Source organism: Phyllobates terribilis, unplaced genomic scaffold (assembly GCF_046119375.1).
Source record: "Phyllobates terribilis strain yellow unplaced genomic scaffold, ASM4611937v1 Scaffold_3__8_contigs__length_932513732, whole genome shotgun sequence".
Lineage (NCBI taxonomy): Eukaryota > Metazoa > Chordata > Amphibia > Anura > Dendrobatidae > Phyllobates > Phyllobates terribilis.
In genome coordinates, this window is record NW_027362763.1 from 359993270 (window position 1) to 360008620 (window position 15351).

Sequence of the window (15351 nt, forward strand, 5' to 3'; positions counted from 1 at the left end):
GTCCACCATACATTATAATGGGTCCCACATAGTCCTCCATACAGTATAATGGCCTCACATAGTCCTCCATACGGTATAATGGGCCCCACATAGCCCTCCATACAGTATTAAGGGCCCCACATAGTCCTCCATACAGTGTAATGGGCCCACCATAGTCCTCCATACAGAATAATGGGCCCCACATAGTCCTCGATACAGTATAATGGGCCCCACATAGCCCTCCATACAGAACATTGGGCCCCACATAGTCCTCCATACAGTATAATGGGTCCCCCATAGTCCTCCATACAGAATGGGCCACACATAGTCCTCCATACAGTATAATGGGCCCCACATAGTCCTCCATACAGAATAATGGGCCCCACATAGTCCTCCATACAGTATAATGGGCCCCCCATAGTCCTCCATACAGAATAATGGGTCCCCCATAGTCCTCCATACAGAATAATGCCCTCCCCCTAGTCCTATATACAGAATAATGGGCCCCACATAGTCCTCCATACAGCATAATGGGCCTCACATAGTCCTTCATACAGTATAAAGGGCCCCACATAGCCCTCCACACAGTATTATGGGCCCCACATAGTCCTCCATACAGTGTAATGGGCCCCACATAGCCCTCCATACAGAATATTGGGCCCCACATAGTCCTCCATACAGTATAATGGGCCCCCCATAGTCCTCCATACAGAATAATGGGCCACACATAGTCCTGCATACAGTAGAATGCCCCCCCCCCAGTTCTCCATACAGAATAATGGGCTGAACATAGTCCTCCATATAGTATAATGGGCCCCACATAGTCCTCCATACAGTATAATGGGCCCCCATAGTCCTCCATACAGAATAATGCCCTCCACCTAGTCCTATATACAGAATAATGGGCCCCACATAGTCCTCCATACAGAATAATGGACCCCACATAGTCCTACATACAGTATAATGGCCCCACATAGTCCTCCATATAGAATAATGGACCCCACATAGTCCTCCATACAGCATAATAGGCCTCACATAGTCCTTCGTACAGTATAATGGGCCCCACATAGTCCTCCATACAGTATAATAGGCCCCACATAGTGCTCCATACAGTATAATGGCCCCACATAGTCCACCATACATTATAATGGGTCCCACATAGTCCTCCATACAGTATAATGGCCTCACATAGTCCTCCATACGGTATAATGGGCCCCACATAGCCCTCCATACAGTATTAAGGGCCCCACATAGTCCTCCATACAGTGTAATGGGCCCACCATAGTCCTCCATACAGAATAATGGGCCCCACATAGTCCTCGATACAGTATAATGGGCCCAACATAGCCCTCCATACAGAACATTGGGCCCCACATAGTCCTCCATACAGTATAATGGGTCCCCCATAGTCCTCCATACAGAATGGGCCACACATAGTCCTCCATACAGTATAATGGGCCCCATATAGTCCTCCATACAGAATAATGGGCCCCACATAGTCCTCCATACAGTATAATGGGCCCCCCATAGTCCTCCATACAGAATAATGGGTCCCCCATAGTCCTCCATACAGAATAATGGGCCCCACATAGTCCTCCATACAGTATAACGGGCCCACATAGTCCTCCATACAGAATAATGGGCCCACATAGTCCTCCATACTGAATAATGGGCCCCACATAGTCCTCCATACAGAATAATGGGCCCCACATAGTCCTCCATACAGAATAATGGGCCCCACATAGTCCTCCATACAGTATAATGGGCCCCCCATAGTCCTCCATACAGAATAATGGGTCCCCCATAGTCCTCCATACAGAATAATGGGCCCTACATAGTCCTCCATACAGAATAATGGGCCCCACATAGTCCTCCATACAGAATAATGGGCCCCACATAGTCCTCCATACTGAATAATGGGCCCCACATAGTCCTCCATACAGAATAATGGGCCCCACATAGTCCTCCATACAGAATAATGGGCCCACATAGTCCTCCATACAGAATAATGGGCCCCACATAGTCCTACATACAGTATAATGGACCCCACATAGTCCTACATACAGAATAATGGCCCCATGGCGGTTCTGGTGTCGGAGGCCAAATATAACCACCCTGCGGGCCAGATTTGGCCCACGGGCCGGAGCTTGACACGTATGCTCTAGTCAAATGATGATGGCCTATCCTAGTGGAGCTACACTGTAAAATATTACTTGCTTTGTTCATCCAGATGCAAAACGCATACTGATACATATTCAGTCTTGTGTAAATGTATAATTGAATACATAATGTAATATATAAACAGGTAAACCAAGTGTTGTACAGATTGTCACTTACCTCTACAGTATCAGGGGATGGAGCTGTCTCCCCTGTAGGGTCTGGATTATCTTCATCATGAAATGTGGCGCGTTTGTAGTCAGACATCTGGAAGAGGCAAACATTTTTTCTTTATTTGTAAAATACACCAACATGTAAAATAATTGTGAATACAAACAATATATTTAAAAACTAAAAATAATGCGAAACCTTTGGATAGGCTGTGTTCACATCTGTGTTAGACATTTTTTTTTTTAATGTGAATATAGCCCAAATTGATATTATGGAACCCATGATTGCCTAGGGATCATTGATCATTGATCCCCAAGAGCTACAAGGCAAAAGTGATTTTCTCTCTACTCTAGGAGTGGCTAAGTTCACAGTCGATCAGATTAGTCTTGCCTGTAATAGCGAACGGATGCAGGAACTACCTGCTATTTACATGCACTAGTCTGGTCAAGACGAGAGTATATTGCGATTTTTCTTAACACAGACTTGAGGTGCATCAACATATAAGCTAACATTGGGTCTGCGTGCTGTCTGTTCTGCATACAGAAGCACACGGACCAAAAACAGGTTAGTGTGAATTTACCCTAATAGGGACTTAATAGAAGCAAATACTAAAGTTGAAAAACTCACTAACTGCAGAAGCAGCAAAGACAACTCTTGGATCCCACCATGGATTTCCCCATTTTGTACCTGGAAAAAGCATTGTCACATACTATCTTTTTAAATGAATGGCTGACCATATAGTAGATAGCCAGGCAATTCAGAAAAATTATATTTCAATGAACATTTTTACTTTTATGTCTATGCGGGTGTACAGGGCCATTTTTTCATAGCATAAGTTGCAGTATTAGTATTTAAATGGGTATCCCTACGTTTGGCAGTGATGGTGTATCTAAACCTCCTCTGGCTCCTGTAAAGCCAGAGCAGTCAACCAATTAAGTGTGGGACGGAGATAGAAGGAAAACAAGTAGATGGCATGGTACACTGAATGCTCAGCCATACAAATGGAGAACGGAGCGCCTGTGCTTGGTTTGAACCGTCATTTTGTCCTGACAGATTCCCTTTAAGGAAGATAGGACAAAATAACACTTTGCATAGTGTGGTAGAGTGGCTCACTCTCCTGCACTCGGAGGTACAGTCATGGCCAAAAGTATTGAGAATGAGACAAATAGTAATTTTTCCAAAGTTTACTGCTTCATTTTTTGTAATGGCAATTTTCATATACTCCTGAATGTCAAAGAGTGATCAGCTTAACAGCAATTACTGTACTTGCAAAGTCAATATTTGCCCAGAAAATGAACTTTAACCCCCAAAACACATTTCAACATCATTGCAGTCCTGCCTTAAAAGGAGCAGCTAACATCGTTTTAGTGATTGATCCATTAACACAGGTGTTGGTGTTGATGAGGACAGGGCTGGCGATCAATCAGTCATGATTAAGTAAGAATGACATCACTGGACACTTTAAAAGGAGGCTGGTTCTTGGTATCATTGTTTCTCTTCAGTTAACCATGGTTATCTCTAAAGAAACACATGCAGCCATCATTGCACTGCACAAAAATGGCCTAACAGGGAAGAGTATCGCAGCTACAAAGATTGCACCTCAGTCAACAATCTATCGCATCATCAAGAACTTCAAGGAGAGAGCTTCCATTGTTGTCAAAAAGGCTCCAGGGCGCCCAAGAAAGACCAGCAAGCGCCAGGACCGTATCTTAAAACTGTTTCAGCTGCGGGATCGGACTACCAGCAGTGCCGAGCTTGCTCAGGAATGGCAGCAGGCTGGTGTGAGTGCTTCTGCACGCACTGTGAGGCGGAGACTCTTTGAGCAAGGGCTGGTTTCAAGGAGGGCAGCAAAGAAGCCACTTCTCTCCAGAAAAAACATCAGGGACCGACTGATATTCTGCAAAAGGTACAGGGAGTGGACTGCTGAGGACTGGGGCAAAGTCATTTTCTCTGTTGAATCCCCTTTTCGATTGTTTGGGACATCTGGAAAACAGCTTATTCGGAGAAGAAGAGGTGAGCGCTACCACCAGTCTTGTCTCATGCCAACTGTAAAGCATCCTGAAACCATTCATGTGTGGGGTTGCTTCTCAGCCAAGGGAATCGGCTCACTCACAGTCTTGCCTAAAAACACAGCCATGAATAAAGAATGGTACCAGAATGTCCTCCAAGAGCAACTTCTCCCAACCGTCCAAGAGCAGTTTGGCGCCCAACAATGCCTTTTCCAGCATGATGGAGCACCTTGCCATAAAGCAAAGGTGATAACTAAATGGCTCATGGAACAAAACATAGAGATTTTGGGTCCATGGCCTGGAAACTCCCCAGATCTTAATCCCATTGAGAACTTGTGGTCAATCATCAAGAGACAGGTGGACAAACAAAAACCAACAAATTCTGGCAAAATGCAAGCATTGATTATGCAAGAATGGCCTGCTATCAGTCAGGATTTGGTCCAAAATTTGATTGAGAGCATGCCAGGGAGAATTACAGTGGTCTTGAAGAAGAAGGAGCAACACTGCAAATATTGACTTGCTGCATTAACTCATTCTAACTGTCAATATAACCTATTGGTACTCATAATATGATTGCAATTATATTTCTGTATGTGATATAAACATCAGACAAACACTAATAAAAACCAGAGGCCAGCCGATCATGTGAAAATATAATTTTGGTGTCATTTTCAAAACTTTTGGCCATGACTGTAGTCACGGAAAACTGTCTCTTTAAATTTCTTGGTGGTTTATTCAAAACCGCATAAACCACGGCAAAGTTCATAAAATAAACACGGCCCTTCTGCATAACAGTAAAGAAAAAGATACAGAACAGTCCTTACGTTGGCCAGGGTCCGGCCACTCAGGGTTAACAGTAACACACAGTCCAGGTTAGCACAAAAACACAAGCTCCTTTCTCTCAGGAGCTAGCTTCTCCATACACTGAACGAGACCTGAGTTAAAAGGCTGGCTACTTATAGCCAAGACTACACCCCAGGGGGAGATATGGTGAATGGCCTCCCACCAGAACTATGGCCATTCACAAAAAACCAAGCCCTTTTAAAATGGCGGTTTAACTCCCCAGTACATAACATGCTGGAGAAAACTTTAAGGTTTCAATTCACTGACGCTAACTGCTGCAGTGAAACATATCTCCCCTTCAGTACTCTGCCAGTGACTTTGTCACAATAGACAATAAAATGGATGTTTATCAAAATTGTAGATTATAAATAAAACATATGCCACAAAACGTAATATACCAAACTCTCATGGCCACCGGTTGTTGTATATTTGGGTCTTTAGATAGTGCTAATATGTAATAGTTTTGGCACAATCATTGTCAGTCATTCAACCATGCCACTTTTATCTATATATTTTTTATACCTGTCATAGAACAAGATTAAAAATAGCCCTAGACTTTAAAAACTCAGAGAACATACAGTACAGACCAAAAGTTTGGACGCACCTTCTCATTTAAAGATTTTTCTGTATTTTCATAACTGAAAATTGTACATTCACACTGAAGGCATCAAAACTATGAATTAACACATGTGGAATTATATACTTAACAAAAAAGTGTGAAACAACTGAAAATATGTCTTATATTCTAGGTTCTTCAAAGTAGCCACCTTTTGCTTTGATGACTGCTTTGCACACTCTAGTCATTCTCTTGATGAGCTTCAAGAGGTAGTCACCGGAAATGGTCTTCCAACAATCTTGAAGGAGTTCCCAGAGATGCTTAGCACTTGTTGGCCCTTTTGCCTTCACTCTGCGGTCCAGCTCACCCCAAACCATCTTGATTGGGTTCAGGTCTGGTGACTGTGGAGGCCAGGTCATCTGGCGTAGCACCCCATCACTCTCCTGCTTGGTCAAATAGCCCTTACACAGCCTGGAGGTGTGTTTGGGGTCATTGTCCTTTTGAAAAATAAATGATGGTCCAACTAAACGCAAACCGGATGGAATAGCATGCCGCTGCAAGATGCTGTGGTAGCCATGCTGGTTCAGTATGCCTTCAATTTTGAATAAATCCCCACAGTGTCACCAGCAAAGCACCCCCACACCATCACACCTCCTCCTCCATGCTTCACGGTGGGAACCAGGCATGTAGAGTCCATCCGTTCACCTTTTCTGCATCGCACAAAGACACGGTGGTTGGAACCAAAGATCTCAAATGTGGACTCATCAGACCAAAGCACAGATTTCCACTGGTCTAATGTCCATTCCTTGCGTTCTTTAGCCCAAGCAAGTCTCTTATGCTTGTTGCCTGTCCTTAGCAGTGGTTTCCTAGCAGCTATTTTACCATGAAGGCCTGCTGAACAAAGTCTCCTCTTAATAGTTATTGAAGAGATGTGTCTGCTGCTAGAACTCTGTGTGGCATTGACCTGGTCTCTAATCTGAGCTGCTGTTAACCTGCGATTTCTGAGGCTGGTGACTCAGATAAACTTATCATCAGAAGCAGAGGTGACTCTTGGTCTTCCTTTCCTGTAGTGGTCCTCATGTGAGCCAGTTTCTTTGTAGCGCTTGATGGTTTTTGCAACTGCACTTGGGGACACTTTCAAAGTTTTCCCAATTTTTCGCACTGATTGACCTTAATTTCTTAAAGTAATGATGGCCACTCGTTTTTCTTTACTTAGCTGCTTTTTTCTTGCCATAATAGAAATTCTGACAGTCTATTCAGTAGGACTATCAGCTGTGTATCCACCAGACTTCTGCACAACACAACTGATGGTCCCAACCCCATTTATAAGGCAAGAAATCTCACTTATTAAACCTGACAGGGCACACCTGTGAAGTGAAAGCCATTTCCGGTGACTACCTCTTGAAGCTCATCAAGACAATGCCAAGAGTGTGCAAAGCAGTCATCAAAGCAAAAGGTGGCTACTTTGAAGAACCTAGAATATAAGACATATTTTCAGTTGATTCACACTTTTTTGTTAAGTATATAATTCCACATGGGTTAATTCATAGTTTTGATGCCTTCAGTGTGAATGTACAATTTTCAATGTCATGAAAATACCGAAAAATCTTTAAATGAGAAGGTGTGTCCAAACTTTTGGTCTGTACTGCATATCACTTGTACTATTTTTCTATTGCAGTCTAATGTGGACTTCTGTTCTAAAGCCTTGAAGCTGCTCAAGGATGGAGGAAGTGAACAAATGGGAACGAATGTCATATTTCATCCATGGTTTCTAAGTAAAAACATGCAGCTTCTGGGATATGCTATCAAAGTTGACTAGACCGCTGTCAAGTACCACCATCCAACAGACAAGTCATCATTGTAGGATAGTTTTTGTAAAAACAAGAACTTTTGTTGCTTATTAAAACTTGCAGCCATTCTTGAGATATTAATACATTTGTTTACAGACTGTTGCCTAGGAAGCCGACCACTGCTGCTGTCTAGCTTGTAAGCACTGTACTGAAGGCTGCCAGGATTAGGAGGTAACAGCATTCTCCAGCCCTTCAAAACAGTGTTCACAAAGCTAAATAAACAAGAGCTTGCATGGGCTGCGCACGTTCTGCTGTTGAGCAGTGGTGGTCAGTCTGCAAGGCAATTAGCTGTAAACTAAAAAAAAAAGTGCTAACATCTCAAGAACAGCTGAAAATTTTAATAAGCAGTAAATTGCAAAAAATGCTTTTAATTGCAATCACTATCTAATTGCAATATCAATCTATGAAGATAGGAATAACCCTTTAAGACTAGGTGCTGAAAAACAGTTAATGAAAACATTTACAAAGTAGTAAAACAATTGGCGAAACAAGTGACACTGATATACTCATTATATTCTCTGACAACCTGCAAATATCCAAGCATCTATAGGAGAGAAAGCCAATGGCTGCCAAGTCTGATTCAGAACTATTATACTAAACCAAATAACAATTCTGACCATAAAAGTATATACAAATTGATGATATTTTAATATTAATAATAAACATATTAAATAAAGTTGAAAAAATTACACAAAGAAAACCACCAAAGGTTTGCATAGGGTAAATGGTAAATGTGTGAAACATTAAAGGACATTGCAAATTACTTCTGGCCACCAGGTAATATATTATGTGCATTAGAATAAGTAACTATGAAAACTAGTGGGGTAATACTTACAAATATAAATAACTGGCCGAATGCTATATAATGTAAGTAGTGAAACCCCTCTTAATAGATACTAAACAGTATACACAAGTACAGTAATCTAGTATTGAAGACAGTCAGGTTAATCGTAGCAAAACAATTAGAAGTACAACATAGTAGTCAGAATATCTATACAGACCCTGTGGTAGTGAAACACTCACATGCATGTTTCGCCTTGCTTAATCAGGGGGAATGAGAATCACTATTCTCAGCTAAAACATGGATGTAAAACTATTAGCACTGGAAAAAAGCTTGTTCTATTAAGAGCTATGGGTTTTAGTGATTCCTAGTGTACCATATTTGCTGACACAGATACTACATGCATCATCAACTACTGACAATGATATCCACAAATGTGAAAGACTGAAATGTTATATTTTCCTTTTTAATTGTTAGTATTTTACAGGTGTATGTTACTAAAGACTGGGACCATACAGTACATAAACTGACATATATTTGCACCTAAAATGAAGAGATTAATACAATATTTCCAAAACATAACTAAAGTGGTTCAGGATGGGATAAAATAACAGAATAGGTGGAATGTTAGAAACTTTACGAACTATTGTGAGAATGCTCATAGTTCAGGTAGAAGAAAATGGTACTGGGCCTGTGGCTACATGAATGAAGACACTACTATCACAAGAAGACTTTATACAGAGGAGGTGCGATACAGGTAACCGACCTTAAAAAAATGATCATTATCGTGGAAGAAAGGCAAGACATAGATAGATGAGAGAAACAGATAATCTTAGTGATCTATATGTGTAGGATATGTGTGTATTTTAATGTGAACACATAATGAAAGCTATTATTACATACATTATGCATACATCCACGCCTACATCAGTTGGTGTTACACATAGGCTTGTATGCACCTCCTTTTGTACGTCAGTGTATATGGATGATCAGAAATAAATTAGTGTGCATCCAATGTATATAGATCTCCCTTGGCACTCACGCTGTTGCTGAGATTCTGAAGCGCAACGTTCATCCTGGTGATGATGGAGTAGCATCTACATGAGCCAAGCCAAGAAATCCAGAGCCATGCGCAGGAGCCAAGGGATACCGTGCCCGCTGCCCATCCCCGGATCACCCTACAGATCCTAGCTAGCCTTGGCAAACTGCAGGGAGATAAGGCCTGAGAGAGGGGGAGGGAGAGGCAGGGCGAAGGAGGGAGGGAGGGAGTGAAGCTGGGGCTGCTAACTGGGAACGCTCTGGTTACCATGACAAAACCCTATTGTATCCTTCAACAGGAAGGACAGGAGAGCATCAGATGTTACAGGGAGGGAGGACGAAGGAAAACACACTATGGATAATTTGTGAAGAAGAAAAGAGAGTGCAGTGAGATTGAAAGGATGGAGATCGGTAGATGTCAGGGAACAAAAAACTACAGATAAAAAGGTGCATATTGTAACAAAATAGATAACTGGACGCACATACCATTAGGATTAATTATATAGAGCAATGGAGGCAACTAGGGTAATACATTGCTGCAGCTGGAGCTGGCATGCCACTGGAATGAAATTAGCAGTACATATATCGATAGTTCTCGTAAATTACTTCCTAATATAACTGCTTAATAGCATGCATCCTAACAAATGAACATTTCTTACTTTTTTTATATTATAGTACTATATATTAGCATAGCATATTACCGGTTAGTAAATAACTGAAAATGTTTCTTTATGTAACAAGCAAGTGATAAGCCAAACATTGAAGTGTTATATACCTTTTCTATATCCAGATTGTGGATATCCTGGAGCAAAGCTAATATTGGGGTCCTACACACATATTCAAAATTGTTGGTACCCCACGTTTAATGAAAGAAAAGCCCCCAATGGTCACAGAAATAACTTGAATCTGACAAAAGGAATAATAAATTAAAAATCTATGAAAATGAACAAATGAAAGTCAGACATTTGTTTTCTGCTTCCACAGAATTAAAAAAAATTAAACTCATGAAATAGACCTGGACAGAAATGATGGTACCCCTGAAAATAATGTGACAAAAGGGACATGTTAAATCAAGTTGTGTCCACTAATTAGCATCACGGGTGTCTACAATCTTGTAATAAGTCAGTGGGCCTGTATATAGGGCTACAGATACTCAGTGTGCTGTTTAGTTACATGGTGTGTACCACACTCAACATGGACCAGAGGAAGCAAAGGAAAGAGTTGTCTCGGGAGATTAGAAAGAAAATTATAGACAAGCATGTTAAAGGTAAAAGTTATAAGACCATCTCCAAGCAGCTTGATGTTCCTGTGACTACAGTTGCACATATTATTCCAAAATTTAAGATCCATGGGACTGTAGCCAACCTCCCTGGACGTGGCCGCAGGAGGAAAATTGATGACAAATCAAAGAGACGGATAATACGAATGGTAACAAAAGAGCCCATGGTAACTTCTAAAGAGATTAAAGGTGAACTTCAAGCTCAAGGACCATCAGTGTCAGATCGCACCATCCGTCGTTGTTTGATCCAAAGTGGACTTCATGGGAGACGACCAAGAGAACATCAATGTTGAAAAAAAAATCATAAAACGCCAGACTGGAATTTGCAAACTACATGTTGACAAGCCACAAAGCTTCTGGGAGAACGTCCTATGAACAGATGAGACAAAAATGGAAGTTTTTGGCAAGGCACATCAGCTCTATGTTCACAGACGGAAAAAATGAAGCATATCAAGAAAAGAACACTGTCCCTACTGTGAAACATGGAGGAGGCTCTGTTATGTTCTGGGGCTGCTTTGCTGCATCTGGCACAGGGTGTCTTGAATCTGTGCAGGGTACAATGAAATCTCAAGACTATCAAGGGATTCTAGAGAGAAATGTGCTGTCCAGTGTCAGAAAGCTTGGTCTCAGTCGCAGGTCATGGGTCTTGCAACAGGATAATGACCCGAAGCACACAGCTAAAAACACCCAAGAATGGTTAAGAGGAAAACATTGGATTATTCTGAAGTGGCCTTCTATGAGCCCTGACCTAAATCCTATTGAGCATCTTTGGAACGAGCTGAAACATGCCGTCTGGAAAAGGCAACCTTCAAACACGAGACAACTGGAGCAGTTTGCTCATGAGGAGTGGGCCAAAATACCCGTCGAGAGGTGCAGAAATCTCAGTGACAGTTACAGGAATCGTTTGATTGCAGGGATTGCCTCAAAAGGTTGTTCAACAAAATATTAAGTTAAAAGTACCATCATTTCTGTCCAGGCCTATGTAACGGGTCTGGGAGGCGGAACCTCTGAGCTACTATACAAAGGGGCGGTCCTTGTAAGGGAGCGGGTGGCGACCAGGGAAGAAGGGCAGGCAGTCACAGCAGGTGACCGGGACAGTTTCTGAGTAAACGGGCTGGAGGTCACGGCAAGTGACCGGGGCAGTCTCTGGATGAACGGGCAGGAGGTCACGGCAAGTGACCGGGGCAGTCTCTGGGTAAAGGGTAGGTACGACCTGTGATGGCAGAGCCTCCAGGTAGGCTAGCAGGCAGATGGTTGATGTGTAATCCCAGGTGAGCAAGCGAGAGTCTCTGGAATGGCAGGTGATCACAGCACGTGACGGCGGAGCCTCCAGGTAGGCTAACAGGCAGGTAACAGGTGTGCGCTCCCAGGTGAGCGGGCAGGAGTCTCTGGAATGGCAGGTGGTCACAGCACGTGACGGCGGAGCCTCCAGGTAGGCTAGCAGGCAGGTAACAGGTGTGCGCTCCCAGGTGAGCGGGCAGGAGTCTCTGGAATGGCAGGTGGTCACAGCACGTGACGGCGGAGCCTCCAGGTAGGCTAGCAGGCAGGTAGCTGATGTGCGATCCCAGGTGAGCGGGCAAGCTGGTCCATAGACAGACTGACAGGAGTTGGAGGGCAGACCGTCGGACCTCAGGCTAGCAGGCAGGTAGCAGAGGAGCGCTCCCAGGTGAGCGGGCAAGCTGGTTCTTAGACAGACTGACAGGAGTAGGAAGGCAGACCGTCGGACCTCAGGCTAGCAGGCAGGTAAGTAGAATATCAGGCAGGAATCAGACAGCAGACTGGCAGGAATCTGGCAGGTAACTGGCAACGGGACCTGAGGGCTGAAGCAGAGTAGTGAACAGTGCAACAACATTGCTCGGGCACCTCCATTTTGGAGGAGGTGCCTTATATATGGTGAAGTCCTCCGGCCATTGGCCGGGGACTCCTTAGGACGGCGCGCGCGGCCCCTTTAAGAGGGAGGGAGAGCGCGCGCGCCCTAAGCACAGTGGCCGGGAAGGAGCGCGCGCTGCCAGCAGAGCGGGAGGAGGACGCCGGGCTCGGAGCAGAGAGGTGAGGGGAACAGCGTCCCTGCCTAGCAGAGGGCAGGGACGCCGGCGCTACAGTACCCCCCCCTTTAGGCCCCCCCTTTTTTAGGCCAGACAGAAATTTAGCAAGGATGAGCGGGGCATTGATGTTCTCCCGGGGCTCCCACGTTCTCTCCTCAGGACCAAACCCCTTCCAATCTACTAGAAAAAAGGTCTTTCCTCTTACCCTTTTGGTGGCAAGAATGTTCTCTACCTCAAACTCGTCCTCAGCAGAAACCGGAGCAGGAGGCGTACCTGTAGACTTGGAAAAAGAGTTAAGTACCACAGGTTTGAGGAGAGATACATGGAAGGAGTTAGGGATCCGTAAGTTGGCCGGGAGTTTCAATTTATAGGCCACCGGGTTGATCTGACTGATGACCTCCAGAGGACCGATGAACTGAGGCCCTAACTTGTAAGAAGGTATCTTGAGTCGGACATATTTAGATGAGAGCCAGACTTTATCTCCAGGACGAAATTGTGGAGGATCCAGGCGTTTTTTGTCAGCGTGTCTTTTCATCCGTTCGGACGACTGAAGGAGTGCGGATCGGGTACTCTCCCAAATGGAGGAAAATTTGCTAACGAGAGATTCCGCAGCCGGGTTGTCCACAGAGGTGGAGACAGGAAAAGGAATCCGAGGATGCTGACCGAAGACTACAAAAAACGGGGATTTGAAGGAGGATTCGCTCTCGTGATTGTTGTAAGAGAACTCGGCCTATGGTAGGAGATCCACCCAGTCTGAATGATAGGCATTAACGAAGTGCCGGAGGTAACTGGTCAGGTTCTCATTGATCCGCTCCACTTGACCATTGGACTGTGGGTGGTAAGCGTAAGAGAAGTTCAGGGTGACGTCTAGCAGTTTACAAGTGGCTCTCCAGAAGCGTGAGGTGAACTGTACCCCACGATCCGACACGATGTGGAGGGGCAGGCCATGAAGACGAAAGATGTGACGAATAAAGTCTTTAGCTAGCTCGGGTGCAGACGGGAGGCCTGGCAGGGGAACGAAATGAGCCATCTTGGAGAAGCGGTCAGCGACCACCCAAATGACCGTACAACCGGCAGAGACTGGGAGGTCAGTTATAAAGTCCATTGCTATATGCTGCCAGGGGGCAGCAGGTACAGAAAGCGGAAGGAGGCGACCGGCTGGCAGATGTCTCGGAACCTTGTTGCGGGCGCAGGACACACAGGCAGAAACAAAGTCTATTACGTCCTTGTGCAGGGTAGGCCACCAGTAGTGCCGGGTAATAAGCTGGAGGGTCTTTTTCTGACCGGCGTGGCCAGCCAGTTTAGACGAGTGACCCCAGTGAAGGATCTTCTCCCGATCAGGTATAGATACGAACGTCTTTCCGGGAGGAAGACGATTTAGACTCACGGGAGCCACATGCATTACTCTGGCGGGATCGATGATGTGTTTCGGATCTTCCTCGAGATCAGACACCAGAAAGGATCGAGACAAGGCGTCCGCCTTGACGTTTTTGTCAGCCGGGCGAAAATGAAGAACAAAATCAAAGCGAGCAAAAAACAAGGACCACCGGGCTTGGTGCGGGTTAAGTCTCTGGGCATGCTGGAGGTAAGCCAAGTTCTTGTGGTCAGTGTAAATTATTACCGGGTGAAGAGCCCCCTCGAGCAGGTAACGCCACTCCTCCAATGCCAGTTTGATGGCCAATAACTCTCGGTCTCCTATGGAATAATTGCGCTCTGAGGAGGAGAAGAGTTTAGAGAAGAAGCCGCAAGTTACCATCCTCCCGGAAGATGATTTTTGAGTAAGTACCGCTCCGGCTCCAGAGGAGGAGGCGTCAACTTCCAGGAAGAACTGCTTGTTGCCGTCCGGGCGATGCAGCACTGGGGCGGAAGAGAAGGCCTGTTTTAAGGAAAGAAAGGCCTCCTCTGCTTCGGGCGGCCACTCTTTGGGGTTAGTACCCTTACGGGTGAGCGCGGAAATTGGGGCAGTCCGGGAAGAGAAGTGTGGTATGAAGAGGCGGTAGTAGTTGGCGAAGCCCAGGAATCGCTGAATGGCCTTCAACCCCTCCGGTCGAGGCCATTTCTCGATGGCAGACAGTTTCTCTGGATCCATTCGTAGGCCAGTCTGAGAAATAATGTAGCCCAAAAACGGAAGCGAGGTCTGCTCAAAGAGGCACTTCTCGTATTTAGCGAACAGGTGATTCTGCCTGATCTTGAGCAGGACCTGACGAACGTCCCTCCGGTGAGTCTGGAGATTCGGAGAGAAGACCAAGATGTCGTCCAGGTACACCACTACGCAGGAGTAGAGAAGGTCCCGGAAGATGTCATTGACCAACTCTTGAAAGACGGCAGGAGCGTTACAGAGACCAAAGGGCATTACCAGATATTCATAGTGGCCGTCCCGGGTGTTGAATGCCGTCTTCCATTCATCCCCCTGACGGATACGAACCAGGTTGTACGCCCCACGGAGGTCCAGTTTGGTGAAGATTCTAGCCCCCCTCAGACGATCAAATAACTCCGGAATGAGCGGAAGGGGGTACTTATTCTTCACTGTGATCTGGTTAAGGCCTCTATAGTCTATACAGGGACGGAGAGAGCCGTCCTTCTTTTTGACGAAAAAGAAGCCTGCTCCCGCCGGGGAGGTAGATTTCCGGATGAATCCCCTGG

The 15351-nt window shown here is 44.9% G+C and overlaps 1 protein-coding gene across 2 annotated transcripts in view; it reads right to left on the bottom strand.

Annotated features, from left to right (window-relative positions):
• Window positions 1-15351, bottom strand: part of ECE2 (endothelin converting enzyme 2) — a 117679-nt gene that overhangs the window by 90765 nt on the left and 11563 nt on the right. The window contains exons 1-2 of one of the 2 annotated variants that reach the window (XM_073675333.1): window positions 9389-9602; window positions 2317-2403 (exon numbers count right to left, since the gene is read on the bottom strand). In XM_073675333.1, coding sequence (XP_073531434.1) covers window positions 2317-2403; window positions 9389-9421 — 120 coding nt within the window. In that variant the 5' untranslated portion in view covers window positions 9422-9602. Of the gene's footprint in view, window positions 1-2316; window positions 2404-9388; window positions 9603-15351 lie in introns of those variants that run through there. The other variant, XM_073675335.1, reaches the window with a different exon arrangement.